Here is a 19,716-nt window from a genome sequence, read left to right as displayed (position 1 = left end):
CAACCGATCTCTGACTGATACTCACAATTCTAGTACTCAATATATGTGCTTAATGCTACAAAATCACAAAATATTTCAAATTGCCTTGGTTTCCTAGCTATGAGATGCATACCACTTGTATGTGGATCCACACCAGGCCTCAAGAGCTACTATTATTTGGCATGGGTTTGTAGCTTCATAAACTAGGTGTCAGCAGAATTACCATATACAATAACATTAGTAAGATTGAAAGGGGTTAAATGTTACTACATTTTACAAAGACATTAACAGAAAGCTGTCAAAATCGGGGTGAGGTTGGTAACTAGATCAACCTCAACATAAACATGGAAACACTACGGCAGATTACTCTTTGATGGTTTGAACACTCCCGCCTCTTTCCAAATGGAAATTTCACCGAAACAATGTCACCAGCTGTGCGCGATCGCTGGTTGAACACTCTTTACATTCCTTTTCAAATCAGCCATGTCGAATGACTTCCTGTAGCTGTTCCGGAAATGGAACCGTGCTTTCAGGTATCACTGTCCTATCTCCATGTCCATCTCGCCCTGCAGTTGAAAAGAGATGCTCACCCATCCTCTAAGCATCCAGATTATGTTCACGTAGTACAATTCACAAACAGATGGCGATAATCCTCATTCGCCACCATACAGAGAGAGCATGCATGCCTGCTGTTGAGGTCATCCTCTCTTCAGTAGATTGTCCGCTGGGAGACATCGCCATTTTTCTGCCAACCACATAAATAATTTCACCCTCACCAGAACCTTTGTTTGCCAGATCAGTTTGCCACAACACACTCTCATTTTGGTAATGAATACTGTAGGCCGACGAAACAGAGAATTGCCCATCCACTGCCATCTTCCAGATTGTCCTGTCCCATTCCTCTGGACGTAACTCAACATCCTGAATGGCATCCCAGAGATCAAACTGATCACCTATCGCCCTTTTTGACAGAGCCCCCTGAATGTCCCTCACCCATCTGTGATTCTGCAACCCTTATGCAACCGTCGGATCAGTTTTGCTGATAACTGAAATAAGTTGGCCGTGCAGATTTAATGACTCCCCTGCTAGCCAATTGGTCCTCCAGAAATCTGTGTTCCTTCCATCACCTACCACACTTTCTGTTGCTGAAAAGAAGAGGTCTTGCATCTCTATTGGCTGTTTTAACACACACAGGAAACGCCCATGGTCATTCAGTCTGTTCACTTTTTGCGCCAACTACCTGAGCTGCAAAGCTTGCTCAAAGAGGTTTAAGTCCTTGATGTGCAGCCCCCCATTCTCGATAGGCAAGCAAACCGAGCTCCAGGTCACCAAGCAGTGCCCCTTCTCGAATTTTCCTTACACTGGAATGTAGTTGAACCTTCTGCATTCTCATCGGCAGAAGAAACCATACTGAAATCTGAACACCATCTGACCTGTTCCACAAGCCATACTGATGAAATGGAGTGCACCAAACAGAAAATAGTTGAAGCTTCCATGTAAGCTTTCATCAATAAAGGTGCAGAAGAAATCATACTGTGACAGTGAGTACTCATCTCACCTCTATGCACCATGCTTCACCTGTCATGGGAAGGGCAGCAAATCAGGTACATTGGAAGCAACTAACAAAATGCAAAATGGTATCCTTATTACCAAGTTATCTGTGGAGTTTGTTTATAAAAAGCTTAAGGGAGTCACTTGGGGAAAATAGGGTAAAGAAATATCTTCTCCCTGCAGCCTAAACCAATCTATTGCTATTTCACCAAATTAGCCCATAACAAAGTTGGCACGAAAATATTACAGACATAGTGTATGAATCATCTAAAACAGCATCAACAGTTACAGCCACCATATGCGACAAAGGCATTGGAATTCCTATAGAAATGTGAAATGGAAACAGAATTTTACAAAGGAAAAGATTGTTCCAGTGGCTAGAAACAACAAGTGAGAATATTGTAAAGCGCACAACTAGTGAGATTGCAACACACCGTTACTGAAAAACAGAGTAACCACAAACAGGGGCACGAATTAGATAGGTCAATCCTAGAAACGATCCGGTCAAACCTCTAACTGGATGAGTCTGATGACTTCTTGGAACTCGAGAGGCACATTTTGGAAGGTCCTCTCCAGAGGATCCACAAGGTATAAATGATATAGTTTTATTCCTTTCTACAATCCTTTGGTGCTTCTACAATTGTTGCATTCTACCAGGAGCAAATTCCAATGCAACATTGAAGTGCACGTGCTGGAGCACCTGTGGGGCATGCCAAGTTTAACAGTTGACCCATCTAATCTTATGATATCTTTATTATCATTACTATACTAATGAAAGGCATGGCATGTCACAAAATATTCTACAGAACTTATCCTATTATTATTACTACAGAATAGCAGAAGCGATTGAAGTCCCACAGTGTTTCCCAATTCTATATCAATATACTGATTTCATAGACTTGTTTTTTTAGACTGCAAAACAAAAAAGAGATCTTGAAGAGTGATACACAGTTCCAAATATATACAACTGATGTCACAAAAAGAACTTTACCACTTTGGGACCATGGCTCTTGGCTCTGTCAGCAGTTCATCAGGCTCAGAAAGATTGTACAGGATTCTATGTGACAATGAAATAATCGTGACAGGGCCAATGGGGTGAGCTACTAAGCACACTGTTATGAACACGACTTGTATTCATCAGAGGGCAATAGCCCAAATATATATACAGATACAGGGAAAACCAAAAGACAGGAACATGGAAAGCCAAAAGACATAAAACCATAAATACAACCTATCTAATACACATCTAACACCCCCCCCTCAAACTCAGGGTGGATCAACAACACTGAGTTTGGAGAGATAGAACCTGTGTTGAGCTCTAGTTTGTGCCTTTGTAAAGAAATCAGCTAGCTGCAACTCGGAAGGCACGTACTGAAGAGCAACCACCTGATCATGTACCTGTGTGCGGGTATACGAGGCATCCACACAAATATGCTTAGTAAGCTCATGTTTTATAGGATCACGAGCAATACTAATAGCACATGTATTGTCCGACAATAAAGAAGTCGGTGAAGTCACGGAAACACCAAAATCCTCAAGTAACCATCGTAGCCAAGTAACCTCTGCTGTCAAAAGGGCCATAGCTCTTAACTCAGCCTCTGCACTAGAACGAGAAACAGATGTTTGTTTCTTAGTCTTCCAAGCAATGAGGGAACCACCAAGAAAAACACAAAAAGCAGAAAGAGATCGACGATCGGAGGAATCACTGGCCCAAGTAGCATCAGAATAACCCTGAAGTTGTAAAGATGTGGAGCGAGGAAAGAAAAGGCAACGCAAGATAGTTCCACGAAGATAACGGAGGACACGAAGAAGATGACTATAGTGAATTTGTGTGGGGGCAGAAACAAATTGGCTCAGAATGTGCACAGAGTATGAAATATCAGGACGAGTGACACCAAGATAAACAAGACTCCCTACAATATGACGATAGCGAGTGGGATCAGCTAACGGTTCACCATCAGTGGCAGAAAGATGAAGATTAAGCTCCATGGGAGTTTCAACTGTGCGTTGATCAGTGAGAGAAGCCCTATCCAAAAGATCCTGAATATACTTGGCTTGAGAGAGATGAAATCCCTCAGGAGTAGAGGAAATCTCAATGCAAAGAAAATAACGAAGAGGACCAAGATCAGTCATAAGAAACTGCTCACCGAGACGTGCTTTAACAAAAGTAATAAACTCCGCATCTTCACCCGTGATTAGCATATCATCCACATAGAGAAGTAGAACTGTGCAACCGCGGGGTGAAGTGTGAACAAAGAGAGCGGGATCATGAGCACTAGTTGAGAAACCAGCTTCTAGGACAACAGAGGAAAACCGTTGAAACCAAGCACGAGGAGCCTGCTTGAGGCCATAAAGAGAGCATCGAAGACAACAAACCATACCCTCTGGAACTGAATAGCCTTGAGGTGACCGCATGTAAACCTCTTCATGCAATTCCCCATTGAGAAAAGCATTCTTGACATCAAGTTGCGATATATTCCAATGACGAGCAGAAGCTATTGCAAGAAGTGTTCGAACAGTAGTCATGTGAGCCACAGGAGCAAAAGTTTCATCATAGTCACGACCATGTTCTTGTTGGAAACCACACGCCACAAGGCGAGCCTTATAGCGTTCAAGAGTTCCATCAGAGCGAGTCTTGATCTTATAGATCCACTTACAAGTGATGGGACGAGCATGAGAAGGTAAGGGAACAAGATCCCAAGTACACGTACGCTCAAGTGCAGCAAGCTCCTCTGCCATCGCAAGTTGCCATTCCTGATGGACAATAGCATCACGATAAGAACGAGGTTCAGCAAGAACTGTAGCAACATAACCATAGCGATCCTCTGGACGAATCGTAACTAAATTACGATCACGAAAATTGTATCGAGGAGGAGCAACCGGAGAAGCATCCAAAGAAGGCTCCTGGACACGAGGTTTACGACTATAAACCTGGGTAAGAGGAGGCACATAAGAGGATGCAGAATTCTCAGAAGAGCAGAAGCTCGAGCATCCTCATCCAACCAAGCCTTGTATAAAGCAAACTGACTCTGATAATTTTCCATGGCATCATTAAACTGCTCTTTAGCCTTTGCTCTATCGTCATCAATAGCTTGACTTGCAAGTGAAGACATAGTTGGAGCAATAGGGCAAGGAGGACAGGGTAGCTCACCAGATAAAACATCCCAAAGACGCTGACCACGCATATGAAGACTCATGTGCTGAGCCCAATGACTGTAGTTGACACCATCAAAAAGAACTGGGCAACGAGGAACAGACACAGTGCCGGATAAAGACGGCATCATCAAGAAGGAAGAAGCGACAGCGAGAGAGCAAAACAGAACAAGCGGCAGCAAGTTTTTTTTTTTTAAATGCCTCAGCCCAAAATATAGAGCCACCACGTGCGATCAGAGCACAACAGTAGCAGAGCCAGAGAAGCCTTTTTTTTCTCTTTTTTTCTTTTTTTTATACCTCCCGATCCAGATCCGGATCGAGGAAACAGGCACCGAGCGACCCAGGCAACGCCGGGGAAGGTGGCGACCCAGGTGACGGCGCCCTACAACCCAGGTGGAGGCGCCCGCGACCAGGGGTGACGGCGGCCGGAGGCCCGCGACGAGGGGCGACGGTGGCCGGAGGCCCGCGACGAGCGGCGGCGGTGGCTGGAGGCCCGCGACGACGAGCGACGGCGGCCAGAGGCCCGCGACGAGGAGCGACGGCGGCCAGCGACGAGAAGCGACGACAGCCGGTGATGAGGACAACCGCCAGCCCTCTACACTGTTCTGAAGAAATTGACGACGTTGGGGAGCAGAGATGGACGATTCTCAGCGACACCATACTAGATCAAGAGGAACATCATGGCTTCAAGATGAAGAGGCTGATAATCCTCAAAGAAAATCATGGAGAAGTCGAGAGAGAAAATTCTAAGAAGATGAGAAGTCTAAACCTGCTCTGATACCATGTTATGAACATTCATCAGAGAGCAATAGCCCAAATATATATACAAATACAGGGAAAACCAAAAGACAGGAACATGGAAAGCCAAAAGACATAAAACCATAAATACAACCTATCTAATACACATCTAACACACACATCCTGCAAGGCCATTGAAAGAAATTTAATTCATAGTTAAGCTCTCTGCAAGGGAATGACCATTTCTTTCCTTGCGGCAGGACAAACAAATACTAATACTAAATACAATGGTAGGACAAGATACTGCTGTCAAAGAGTGCGCATAATTACTGGAGCCAAGTTGTTACCAAAAGGAACGCAAAATTATTTACGCAATGAAAGATTGAATATTTATGCAGGTAACATTAATTTACTGTACTAAAAGAAGAGCTCTAAAAATAGAAAAGACAATTCAAGTTTACCTTCTGAGGATTTAAATTCAGATACAATTATCAACTGCAGCTTGCTCCCTTAGAAAACGATACTTTTCAGGGAGCAATTTTATGTATTCTCGATATTTCCCATTCACTGAAAATAGATAAATTAACAAGGAAGTGGTTGTAGCTTCAGGCAAGATACCCTTCTTATCAATTTTAGACAAATAATTTCCAGCCTTGGCAACCTCACCTTTATTGAGTAACATTCTAATGATCTCATTTAATATGCGAGAGTCAGGAGTACAGCTACTCTTCTCCATTGATGAAAAAAGATTGTCAGCATCTTCGAATGATTCCTCTTTTATAAGATTTGTTATCATCACCCTATAGGTAAGTATAGTAGGCACCAACCCATAGGTAGAGATAGCAGCAAACAATTCCTTAGCTTCTTGCCTTCTGCCAACTTTGAACATTGCTCTAATCACAATATTGAAAGTAAGGATATCAAACTTAACATTCATAGAAAACAATTTCTCCAACAGCATGTTAGCTTCATCGGTGCAGTTATTTCTACAAAGTCCTCCAAGAACAGTAGCATATGTGTGAATGCTCACGGCCATTCCACTTTCAATCATCTCATGGAACATTTCCTTTGCAACAATTGTCCTCCTAGCTTGAAATAACCCATGGAGAATGATGTTGTATGAAACACTTGTAAGTGTCACTCTCTTGTGCAACATATCTCTGAATAGAGTCAACGCGTCGTCAATCCTTCCATGTTTACAATAACCATCAACAAGTGTGTTATATGTATAAATGTCAGGTTCAACACCAACCGACTCCATAGAATCAAGTAATCCAACAGCTTCCTTCATATTGCCAACTAAGCAATATCCATCTACCAGTGAATTGAACGTAATAAGATTAGGCCTCTGACCGGTATGTATAATCAAGTCCACGACATCTTTCCCTTCCGCTACCCTTCCTTCCTTACATAGGTTGTTTATAATCGAGGTGAAGAACTTGATGCAAGGAGGAGGAATGCCCTTGCTCAACATATCAGAAATCAATTCCTTGGCTTTCACCAAATCACGACGATTACATTGACCCTGAATCAGACAACTGTAAACAGCTGTGTCCGGAGGTACACCAGTATCAATCATGTGATTGAATTTTTCCATAGCATCATCCAACCTACCCAGTCTGCAAAAAGCGGATATCACAGTTGAAAATGTGATTATATCAGGGTTCACGCCTTGCTTCGTCATATCTTCAAACATAAGCAGGGACTTATCCATCATCCCCAATCTAGCATATGCATTAATCAGTGTGTTGAAAACATGACGGTCAGGTACGACGCCTTCACATACCATCACATTAAAGAGATTATCCATTCCAGCTATGCATCCCGCAGTAGCATAACCATGAAGCAGAGCACCATAGGAGATAACATCAGGTTTGGGGCCCTTCAGAACCATCGAATCGAAAATATCTCTTGCTTCTTTGATTCTACCATGCTTGCAAAGAGCAGTCATGAAGGAGTTACAATTGCCGACATCCGGTACGAGAAGGGAGCTCGACATCTCTTTGAACACTCTGACCGACTCCTTCCACATTCCTGAAGTGGAGTATCCATGGATCAAGCAGTTGTAAGTCATATTATTAGGCCGAACACCAGCGCCGACCATCTGTCGTAGAACCCTCTCGGCCTTGTCCATTTCTTTCGTCTTGCACAGCCCATTGATCAGCGAGCTGTAAGTCACCACATTTGGCATGATGCCCTGTTCTTCCATCTTGTAGAACAGGTCGTGAGCTTTGTCCACCTCGCCCTCCTTAGAGAATCCGTCGATGAGCGCGTTGTACGAGAACACATCCGGCCCCAGGCCCGTCCTGAGCAAGCGGCCGAAGACGGGGAGCCCGAGGTCGGGGCGGCGCGCGCGGCGGTAGCAGTTGATGAGGATGTTGTAGGTGTAGATGGTGGGAGCGGCCTCGGGGCAGGCGCACCGGTCCATCCGTTTGAACAGCTCGACGGCGAGGGCTGGGACGTCCCTGCAGGCGGCGGAGGGCGGCGCGCGGGCGAGCGCGGAGAGGAGCTCGTTGAGGCCTCGCGCGGGGGCGGGGGCGTCGCGGCGAAGCAGCAATTCGTCGAACAGGTGGCGCGCGTCGTCGGGACCGAGCGTTCCCGACCGCAGACGCTCCCGGAACGCGGCGTGGGCGGGAGGGGATGGGCGTGCCGGCGATGCCGTCGCCGCGGTGGTGGTCGACGCCGCCGTGGAGGAGGCGGTGGCGGTGCTGGCGAGGATGGAGGAGAGACGGCGGCGGGACATGGGTGCGGTTGTCTGCGACATGACCGACGTGGATCTGCGCCGGCGCCGTCGTCGCGCCGTCGTCAACAGCCTGGGCTTCTCCTCCGCCGCCGCCGCCGGCGGCCGGCCAGCCGGCGGCGTTAGGAGCCAAGGCGCACAAGCTCGTTCGTCGGCTGGGTTCGAGAGGACCTCATGGACCACATGGACAATAGCGGCCCATATGTGTTGGTGCATTTTCCTTTTAAATCTCAATTTATTTTCTTAATCTAGTGTTGACTCGAAATATATTACTATCTCCGTCCAAAGTTATAGATTTAAACACGGGTATAATACTTTTAGGAAAAAAAGTCGATATACCCCATAAGTTTAGGAGAATAAAAATATTGTCAAACTAGCTTGGTGCCATTACTACTCTGCCAAGATTAATGGCCCAGATTGTGTCACGTAAATAGAGGTGCCAATGGATTGGAAACTAGGCCGAACCCACCCGCTCCATTTCGTCGCACAACATGTTTCTCAAACCAGTTCAATCAATTAGAACAAGTTTGGTTGCCTACATCTAGGTTGGTTCGCATTTGGCGTGTAGAGATAGGCGTGTTTATTGCCTGGGCGTGATCGAGAGCCTGTACGCGTGGGTGCAAAAGCATTGCCAAGCCAAGCCCAAGAGGAGCGTGGAAATGTGGGATTCAAGCTTCACTTCTTAGCCAGGGCCCGAGGTGCAAGCATGGGTATAGGGTTACGAGCCTCCTCCCTCCCCCCCCCCCCCCACCCCACCTCGTCACCCTCGATTTCTCTTATCCTCTCCTTGAGCTGTCGTTGTCTGCTTCGCAAGAATCTGAACATGGCGGGACTCGAGCTCAGTCTGCCCCGGCGAAGCCTCTTAGCACCTGTACATGTTAGTCCACGGTCCATGCCCAATGGGATCAAGTCCATCCCTCCATAGGAGCTAGCCTCTAGCTTGATTTCTTCTAATGCTTGGCGGGAACATATCCATGGCCGACTTGTTATCGTTGGTGGGTGGTCGGCTGGAAATCGAAAATGTATCCATTGGAGTAGAGGAAGGACCCAAGTTTTGTCCGGTTAATGTTGTGATTTTTTTTTATATTTCAGTCTATTTGTCTTAATGTTTATTTGTGTTAGATTGAAATGTTGGACGGCGTATTTTTTATGGTGTTTGATGTTTCAACAATGTAACCCCAATGTTTCATGTGTGTGAAGCAAAATGTTTCAATTTTTGACTCCACTATGTTTTATTATTTTAATTGAAATATATTTTTTTGAGTAAAGTCGATCACCGGTCCCTAAACTAGTACTGCAGTGTCATCCCGGTCCCTAAACTCGCAAATCGACCGTTCAGGTCCTCAAACTTGTTCGACTGTGTCATCCTGGTCCCTAAACTTGCAGATCACTCGTTTAGATCCTCCAACTTGTTCAGTTGTGTCACCCCGGTCCCTAAACAGGACGGTCTAAAAACTTTATATCAAAAATAATTCATAACTTTTTCATGTGAAATCTAATGAAGACAAACTTTATATCAAAATTGTAGCCCTCGACGCGACCTACAACTTTGTAGTTGATAAGTTTTTGAATTAAAACTGTTTAGGGTCCCAAAATATTGTTGCATATTTATAGATTTTGAAATTTTAATTTTAAAATTACATTTTGGGACAAAAAATGAATTAGAATAAAAAAATCAACTACAAAGTTGTAGATCGCGTCGAGGGCTACAAGTTTGATATAAAGTTTGTCTTTATTAGAGTTCACATGAAAAAGTTATGAATTATTTTTAAATATAAAGTCTTTAGACCGTCCTATTTGGCCCAGATGATATTCAAATCTAAGTTTAGGGACCGGGGTGACACAACTGAACAAGTTGGAGGACCTAAACAAGTGATCTGCAAGTTTAGGGACCGAGATGACACAATTGAATAAGTTTGAGGACCTGAACGGTCGATTTGCGAGTCTAGGGACCACGATGACACAACGGTACAAGTTTAAGGACCGGTGATAGACTTTACTCTATTTTTTTTTATGTTGCGGTGAAACATTTTCTATGAGCGGTGCAACAATGCCCATTTTTTCAGTCTTTCCCAAATTATCAGTCTTATTTCGCTGTACAGCGACATTTCGATCGATCGACGTTACTGCCTCCTGTCATCAAAGCTTGCCGGCCAGACCAAGGAGGTCTGTCGTTTGTCAAGCAAAGGTCATATTGCGTTCTTCTACCATGAGTTTGAGTTGCTCAAAGGCCCAAGGTGCGTTCGGGAGAAGGTTTTGGGTGAAATTTAGTGGCCCATAAAACGAGGCAAATTATTAGCATATGATTAATTGAGTACTAATTTTATAAACTTAAAAAAATGATTTACTTTATTCTTTAAAACAACTTATATAGAAATTTTTACATCAAACACGCTGCTTAGTAGTTTAGGAAATGTGCTAACGAAAAACGAGGAAGAGTATGGAGAAACAATCGCAGCTTGGTGCATAGTTAACGATTGATACTATTACTAAGGTTGTGTTCGTTTCTTCAATTGGAATGAGCAATTTCCTCATTTATCGCGAACATGTTTTTCCGAACTATTAATGATGTATTTCTTTTTTAAAAAATTCAATACCGAAGTTGTTTTGAAAATCAAATAAATTAATTTTTCAGGTTTATAATGTACTAATTATCCACAGTGTTTTCTGTGTCAACGAGTTGCTTATCCAATCAGCTACACACCCAAACAAAGCTTGACACTTTACAAGTTAGTGCTATAAATTAGTGGCACCCCTTTGATACCTCCGGGCTGTGAAAAACAGGATTCGCAAAATTGATCACCAGTTCTCGTGAAATGGCTAGATCTTTATTTGTTTTAAAAAGGGATAAGTCTATTGTACACCCCCAAACTTTTATATATGTTTATATAAAATACACCCTCGAACTACAAAACCGGGTATAATACACCCCCTAACTATTAATACTGAACATTTTATCCCCTGGAGCGGTTTTAAAGACTGGTTTTGATTTATATGGACACCACGTCAGCATGGTCTCACCAAGTCAAAGCAACGTCGGCATGCACCTCACCAGTCCCGTGTGGAGATGGGCAACTGAGCAAGGAGGGAGTGGCGAACTGGCAACGAGGAAAACGAGGAGCGGAAGGCCGGAGGTAGCCGGCGTGCTCCCTCCCTCTGCCCCCGGCATCCTCCTTCTTAGGGGTGGACGAAAAACTCGTAGCTCGTTAGCTCGCTCGACTCGCGACAAGCTCGGCTCGACTCGTTTTATTTTCCTAACGAGCCGAGCTAGCCTTTTAGCTCGTTAGAGATAACGAGCCAGCTCGAGCTGCTCGCGAGCCGTAATGAGCTTTGACAACCCAGCAGGCAACAGCAATCCCAGTCCACAAGCCCACAAGGCCACGAGGCCACAAAGCCCACACAAGACCACGTGGCCCATCAGAGCATGTAAAGTACTACTACTATACCACAAACCCTACCTGCCTCTCGAGAGTCTCGATCTCTCCTTTTCACTCTGCCTATCCGCCGCCAGTCTGCCGCTCATCGCCCAGCACGCACCTCGCAGCCACGCCGCGCCGCCCCTTCCTTCCCGTTCCCCGTCTCTAGTGCTTGCGCCGTCGCCACCTCCCTGTCGCGACCATCTACCAGTCTGCGCTGAGGGCTGCAGCACCGTCGTTCGTCGCGGCGTCGCGGCGTCGCCCCAGCTTGGCCGTCACGTGCGCTGTCACCTCGCCACCGCAGATTTTTGTGTCGTCGGTCATCGCACTCGAACTCGCCGCTGCGGGCTGCCTGTCTGCCTCGCCGTCAACCGTCGTGCTCGTCCTCGCCGCTGCAGGCCGCTCGTCGGCTCACGTTCCATTGTCCTAGCTGGAGAGGGCAACATGTCTGATATCTTGCCCTCTCCAGCTCGCGAGCCGAAACGAGCTAGCTCGAGCTACTGACCGAGCCGAGCTGCGTTTTCTGCTCGTTTAGATAACGAGCCGAGCCGAGCCAGCTCGTTAACTAAACGAGCTAGAGCAAGTCGAGCCGAGCTGGCTTGGCATCCACCCCTACTCCTTCCCTCCACTCCCCGCAAGCCCATCCATGGAGAGGTGCATGCAGCAGCGCGGGAGAAGCATGTTAGAATAGGTGTTGAATATACAGTCTTATTTAGTTACAGTTGGACTTGGAGTTGTAATAGGTGTTAGGGGGTGGAGTACCCGGCATCTCTCTTAAATAGAGAGTTAGGGGGTGGAGTTAGAGTCGAACTCTGTAACCCGGCATCTCTCTTAAATAGAGAGGGGGGCACCACAATGTAACTACAGCGACTACAATGTAGCGTAGACACGCAGGGAGACGATGGCGGCGTGGCCATAGACTAGTAGCGGCTAGGCGCTATGTTGGTTGGGGAGGAGCGTCCATAATCAGAGCTCCGGGGATGTAGGCTTCGGCCGAACCTCGTTAACAAATATCGTGTGTTCTTGTATCGTCATCTGGCATGTCTTGGGTGATCAACGACTGAAGTGATCGGGAAGGTTAGTCGTTGTTCCGCTATATCGACTGACTTTTATAACAAGTGGTATCAGAGCAGAAGGTTTCAGCATTGGATCAAGAAGACATGTGGAGAAGGAAACACGAGGTAGGATCGCGCATTGACAAGAGATCGTCAGTCGTGGCGATGAGATCGATGGCGACAACGAGGACGTTGCGGAGGCGACGACCTCACTCGCGATCGGACCGACAATGGTAGAGCGTGACCGGAAGACGAAGCCGGGCGTGGCGAAGGCGTTCGGAGAGATCGGAGGGGTAGCGCCATGGACGGCGCGCCGACGCACGCGGCGAACGCGGATCCGCGGCGGCAGGGAGGCCACTGACGGAAGGGCGAAACCGGCGAGCGTGGCGCGGCGCGGCTCGGCGGACGTGCAGGGCCGTGACGACGGGGTCGTGGACGGTGAACATGAGGGCTGCGACTGCGGTGCGTGCAAAGGCACGGACAGCGCGTATGGAGTACGTGCTATACACGCACATAGGCACACGGTGTCAATTTGGAGAGCAGAACCGATGCGGGCGGTGTACAGGTGTAGAGATTGAGCGATGAAGCAGGGAGGCGACGCCTTGGCTGTTGAGGTTGATTCGGAGATGGATTCAATAATGTGGGGGCAAGGAGGAGTTGGTGAGTCGGTGACGGTCTGGACCTGTACTGTCTAACTCTACAAGCACTGACCGAGTCCGATGCAACCACGGGGCACCTTGTCGTATGTGAGGATCAAGACCGAAGAAATTCAACAAAGCAATACTGGCAAGGACTCAAGCAAGAGATCGCATATAATCTCAGCACAAAGAGATGTACAAAGGCCCGGGTTCGACAGATCAGAGGCAGTGGTGACATGCTGAAGTCTTAGGCTTCCAGGTGAAGAGGCCACCGGCCGCCGCGGCACTTGAGGTGGTGGCGGTCTCCGGCCGGCGAGGACAGCATCTCCATGACCGTCCAGCCCGGCCCACAGTTGTGATCAGTGGCGCGGTTTTGTGATCTGGAGAGAGCAGTGGTTTTCAGTTTTCACGAGGGAGGCAGCGACTTGCAAGCAGGTCCGACGTGTGACAATCTGGTCGAGGGGTTTGACTCCGGTTGATACTAGAAGACGAGCAATTTACTTAGCTGCAAGCAGTAAGGAATTGGAAGTGCAATAATTAAGCTAATGCATGGACAATATGGACACGTGGTAGATTAATTGCATACCTGTGTATGTGTATGCATGATGGTCAACAGGCCCAGGATTGGATGCACAGCACAAGGTGTGGCACTACTAATTAAGGGATGGTCACGTGGAAAGCAAGCAAGATGCAGTATTTGTGCAGTGGTGTCACAGGCCATTGAGCAATGCATGGAGATCAAAGCAAGCAACGGACTTCATCAGGGGAGAATTGATATATCCATGCAATGGACGAGATGGCATGAGCTAACTCGGTTGCGTTGGCATGGATAGGAGATCATATTTACCTGGAGTCCAGAACTTGATGATTGGTGCAAAGCGTTGGTTTGGCGGCGTGGCTCACGGGCACCAGACGGGAGGCATGGTGCAGCTTTGTGGTGATCAAGGTGATGCGGTGAGTATACGGCTCGGGAGAAGGTGCACGAGGTGTGCATGTATAACGGTTAAACTGGACCGGCAGGGTGGTCAGACCGACGGACTGGTTAGATTGCGGAGTTTGGACGGTTAGACCGGGTTTAACTGACGTGTGGTTCATTGCAGGAACTTGTTAACGGATCCAAAAGAAGGACAAGAAGGTTCTACAGATGGATAGTTTGCAAGTGCAAAGGGCGAGTAGACTGGCGGCAACAGGCTAGTCAGGTTGCATATGGAATTATTCGGTGGAAACATGATATATCTGGGACTTGATGAGGAGTTGAGATATATGGAGTTAGTCCAGAACTGAAGAAAAGATTCCGGGCAACAGCGGGTCAAATATCGTTGATGGGGTCGACGATACTGTTTGGTAGTACATGATATATCCAAAATATGCAGGTTGGCATGATGGGGATATATGAAATCTGCGTCACTGAAGAGGAAGAGCAAGCGCTATGGTGTTAATTTCTTCAAGTGATTCAAGGCAACGGTGAATTTTCTGAAAGTATCATAGGTTCAGTCTACGGATGCGGGAAAGCGAGGATGTTGGATTTATTAGCTCAGTTCATAAGACAACAAGGAAGAAATGGTTCTCTTCAAGTCTGGTGAGTTTGATTTATCTATTTGGTGATGACGCAGGTTATCTGGCCATGGATTAGATCAAGTCAAATTTAAGATGGAAGATGGAGGTGAACATGGTCTTCGGGGAGTCTATGATGTGACAGCTAGGAAGAAATCCAATTTCGCTTGGCAAGATGACTGAGATGATAGGTGAGAAGGTGGAGCACTGTTGCAGGTGGAATCAAAAGGAAGAAATTACGTGGATAGCAGAGTCTCTTGAAGACGGTGGGTCTGGCGTAGACTCGTTGGGCGGCTTGCGGTGAAGCTGCAGAGAAGACAGCCCAAGTCTGGAGGACAGGTGGATCGGCATGGTGATTCTACTACTTCTGGGTGGCGTATATTCGCCAAGGTGGAGTTTGTTAGAATATGTGTCAAATATACTAGTCCTATTTAGTTACAGTTGGACTTGGAGTTATAATAGGTGTTAGGGGGTGGAGTTAGAGTCGAACTCTGTAACCCGGCATCTCTCTTAAATAGAGAGGAGGGCACCACAATGTAACTACATCGACTACAATATAGCGTAGACACGCAGGAAGACGATGGCGGCGTGGCCATAGACTCGTAGCGGCTAGGTCCTATGTTGGTTGGGGAGGAGCGCCCATAATCAGAGCCCCGGGGATGTAGGCTTCGGCCGAACCTCGTTAACAAATATCGTGTGTTCTTGTGTCGTCATCTGGCATGTCTTGGGTGATCAACGACTGAAGCGATCGGGAAGGTTAGTCGTTGTTCCGTTATATCGACTAACTTTTATAACATGACAGGCAGCACGGGAGAAGCTGTGACGAGCAGCGGCGCGGCATCTGACAGGGCATCACCGCCTAGTCAAGGGCAAGGTCCAGCTGAAGCTCCGCATCCGCCTCCTCATCCCTAAGCCCCGTCACCTTTGCTGAACTCAGAGTCCCCAAGCAGCTCGAGGAAGGGAGGGAGGATGTTGGATCTTGAACTCGTGCTCGCCGGCAACGAATTCATCGGTGCTCGGGGGTGTGGCTACAGAGGAGTAGCTGGGGGAAAGGGGAAGGAGGGGATCTAGAACTCACCAGTTCTTGGAAGGGCGACACGGAGGGGGAGATCATGCTCACCGGCGCTTGGGGGTGCGGCATTAGAGGGGGACCTCAAACTCATCACCGGTCACTCGGGGAGGAGAGAAAGGAAAGAAAGAGCTCATCGCCGGCCACACTATGTGGGGGCAAGAGTGTGGGGACAAGAGAGAAGGAGGAGAGGAAGAGAGGAGGAAGAAGAAGATGATGTGGATTTATTTGACAGGTGGCATCCTAAGATACGTCCGCGTGTAGCAAAACCGCAGTAAAACAGCTTGAGGGGATCAAATACCCGGTATTAATAGTTAGGGGGGTGTATTATACCCAGTTTTGTAGTTCGATGGTGTATTTTAGACAAACAGAAGAACTCGGGGGTGTAAAATGGACTTATCCCTTTGTAAAAACTAATCAGTATTAACCGGTTTTTTTTATATGGCATTGATATAAAGTCGTCGGTTTTTTAAACATGTGAGCAGTGGTTTCCAGTTAAAACCGAAAAAGTAAACCTGGTGGAAGACAATTCCTCCGAAGGAAAACGACACCTTCCTCCGCGTCGTCTGCGCGTGGGCGGCTCGGGGGCAAAACCCTAGCTGTCCCCCTCACCCCTCCTCTACCTCGCCGCCGCCAAAGCTCACTAGCAAAAAAGCCGACGGCGAGCCGGGAAGGTGGCAGCGGGGCCACTTCTCCAGCGAAACCCTCTCTTGGCACGGGAAGAGCGCCGCAATGCACAGCGATGGTAACCATGGCGGCTAGAGGCGACGGGGATGAACTCTGGCAAGGGGGCAGCGGATCCGGCACCTTTACACATGGTTCCAACCCTCCCATGCTCGGATCTGGCCAAACTCTAGGCGTGGGATTGCAGCTCGGAGAGAAGGTGGCGGCGGATGGCCGGGGGCGAGGTAGCATGGCCGGCGGCAAGGCAGGCGTCGTGCGTCCTGTCGGAGAGGTTGGGGCGAAGAGGCCATGATAGCACGGGGATGCGACTGGCAATGACAGGAGATCAGCGCGGGCGATGTCAAGTAGGCTGACGCAGTCGGCGATGGCAGGAGGACAGCACGGGCGGTGGTTGGCGATAGCATGGAGGCCGGCGCGCTCGGCTACAGTAGGCGGGCTTGTGAAGGTTGTTGGCTAAGGTGTCGATGGCAGGAGAGCTGCTGGCGGTGGCCAGCAGCACTGACGGTGAGCGAGCCGGTGGCCGGTGCAGAGATCTTTGGCCGCATGGGGGGCCCAACGAAGGCGGACGTGGGCTGGCCGGCGGTGGGGCGTTGGTGCGACGGGGCCATGGGTTGGCAGGGGTTGACTTGACGGTGGAGCTTTGGGGTTGGGTTGATAGGTTTGGGCAAGGGTGCTGCAGGTGAAAGCCTAGCCCGAGATCTCCCAAGCCGGCATCGATGACACCTTCGGGCGCCATAACCTCCCTTTGGGGCGTTGTCGAGCAGCCACCTTTCCCTCTCTTGACAAGATTCTCCAGGTGAAAACCAAGTCTAGTGGACGGGCCATGTTGACGCCTCTAGCGTCATGACCTTCTTGGAGGCATCGTCTAGGAGATCTTTTGTTCCTCACCATTACCATCTTCTCTCGGTTTGATCATCGGAGTTTCTTGGTGGTCGTCATCAGGTTGGAGCGAGGGACAAGTGGATCTCCTTCTCTCTCGCCATCTCCTTCAACTCAACCCCTCTACGTGAAGACAATCAGAAACTCGCCGATATTCTTCTGTGTGGAGTTGGTGTTTGGCGGGGCGTTTGCAACCCTTTTGTAGGTCTAGCGGTGTTCGGTCACGCTTAGTGGCATCGGTTCAGCACCTCGTGTATTTTTTTATACACAGAAGTGGTATAACAACTTCTCTTGGTTGTGCGAGGAGCTGCTAACTTGTACGGTGGTGGTATGGTGGTGGTATGGTTGTTTTTTCTTTTCCTAGTTACAATTTACAGGGTTGTAATCTTGTACTTTTCTTGCTATATTAATACGAAATTTCGCACTATCTTGTGTGAGTTGTTTAAAAAAAAGAATTGCCCGCAAGGAGACGCGTGGCGAGGGGCCAGGACACGTCAGGGCCAGTAGCAGGTGGCTTTTGCTGCCACTATTATATCATTGGAGGCAAATCAGGAATCGTGTGAACATCTGCGTGCTAAGGTGAGCTGGGTGTGTTCGCTGGTACATGTTCCTAGTACACGCGGAAAACGGAGCGGTCCATTAGCGCGTGATTAATTAAGTATTAGCTAATTTTTCTTTCAAAAAATAGATTAATTTGATTTTTAAGCAACTTTCGTATAGAAACTTTTTATAAAAAAACACACCGTTTAGCAATTTGAAAAACGTGCGCGTGAAAAACAAGGGAGAGAAATTGGGAAAAGGAGGCGCCGAACACATCAAGGGTGTGTTCCGAACACACCACATAAAACGAAGCAGCGTTTAGCATTTAGTGCATGATTAATTAAGTATTAGCTAAAATATATTTTAAAAATAGATTAATAAAATTTTTTAAAGTAACTTTCATATAGAAAATTTTTGTAAAACCGGACCGTTTAGCAGTTTGAAAATCGTACGTGTGAAAAATGAGGGAGGTGAGTTAGCAAAGTAGAGATAAGAACTCAGCCCAAAAGCCGAGCAGAAATGTTCACGATCAAGACGTACAGCTAGCTGCTGCTACTCTTCTGGTTTACTTGTGTGTTTAGTTCACGTTAAAATTAGAAGTTTAATTGAAATTGAAACGATGTGATGAAAATGTTAATAAGTTTATGTGTATGAAAGTTTTAATGTAATAGAAAAGTTTGAAAGTTTTAAAAAAAAATTTAGGAACTGGTTCCAGGCCTTACTGTTGAATTATTGAGCGGGGGTGAGAGCGAACACGTAGTGTCGCCGTCACCATATTTTCCAGGCACGCGCAGATAAGCCTGACCAAAATTAATTGTGCCTGCAATGCGTAGTGACGCGGCCATGAGTGAATCACAAGCTAGCTTTCTACAATTTTCCCCCGTTAAAAGAAAAAATCTAATCATAAAAATTCATCTGGACAAGCACTTAAAATTAATATAGATTATAAGTGCTAAATGGTGTATTTTATGTAAAAACTTTCTATATAGAAGTTGCTTTAAAACATCAAATAAACCATTTTATCAAGTTTGAAGGAATGAAAACTCAACTAATCATGCGGTAATGATTTCTCGTTTTGCATGCTTACACTTAATCTTCCATCTTAAAAAGATTCAAACACGATCAAAGTAATCGTTTGCAAAGTAAGTATAGCTTAACCAGTTAGATTTTTTTTCCCTGGTGATAGAATCCAGCAATCCGTCCAACCGAATTCAAGTCATAGGCTGAGTATGGTCGAGTATAGTCTTACTCTTCAGAGGTATTTATACAAGGTATATGTGTAATTCTTATAGGGTGAGTGTGACGTGTTATATGAACCGCTTAAATATAACTGTATTTCATATATCTGTTTAAAACAGAGAAATTACAACACCATGTATAGTCAAGCCTTTATAAAAAAATCTATAGTCAAGCATGACCCAGTACCAGAGTCGTGATACCAAACCAACCGCGATGGGGACCTGCCGGCCGGCTGCATCAGGACTCTGTTGGTCACCATTAATGTGCATTGTTCGTTTAGGGATGACAGGAGAGATTGGCTCTCGTTTTCCACGCGCACGCTTTTTAAACTACTAAACGGTGCGTTTTTTATAAAAAAAATTTCTATAGGAAAGTTGCTTTAAAAAATCAATCCATTTTTAAAATTTAAAATAGTTAATACTCAATTAATCATGAGCTAATGACTCACCTCGTTTTGCGTATCTTCCCAATCTCCTCAATC

General features: G+C 46.7%; 1 protein-coding gene across 10 annotated transcripts; it reads right to left on the bottom strand.

Moving 5' to 3' along the window:
* Window positions 1-206: 206 nt before the first annotated feature.
* LOC4335550 (protein Rf1, mitochondrial) lies at window positions 207-8,356 on the bottom strand. Of its 10 annotated transcripts, XM_015780177.3 has the most exons (4): window positions 6,088-8,356; window positions 5,883-5,988; window positions 1,538-1,557; window positions 1,272-1,412 (listed from the first exon to the last, which is right to left on the bottom strand). In XM_015780177.3, the coding sequence occupies exons 1-2, from the start codon at window positions 8,183-8,185 to the stop codon at window positions 5,900-5,902; spliced, it is 2,187 nt and encodes a 728-aa protein (XP_015635663.3). In that variant the 5' UTR covers window positions 8,186-8,356; the 3' UTR covers window positions 1,272-1,412; window positions 1,538-1,557; window positions 5,883-5,899. The 10 variants fall into 10 exon arrangements, with proteins under 10 accessions (XP_015635659.3, XP_015635653.3, XP_015635663.3 ...); XM_015780173.3 differs by having other exon boundaries at window positions 207-1,557; XM_015780171.3 differs by having other exon boundaries at window positions 5,883-8,356.
* Between the last annotated feature and the right edge of the window lie 11,360 nt (window positions 8,357-19,716).

Source organism: Oryza sativa, chromosome 4, assembly GCF_034140825.1.
Source record: "Oryza sativa Japonica Group chromosome 4, ASM3414082v1".
NCBI lineage: Eukaryota > Viridiplantae > Streptophyta > Magnoliopsida > Poales > Poaceae > Oryza > Oryza sativa.
This window is presented reverse-complemented; position numbering and strand designations above follow the sequence as displayed.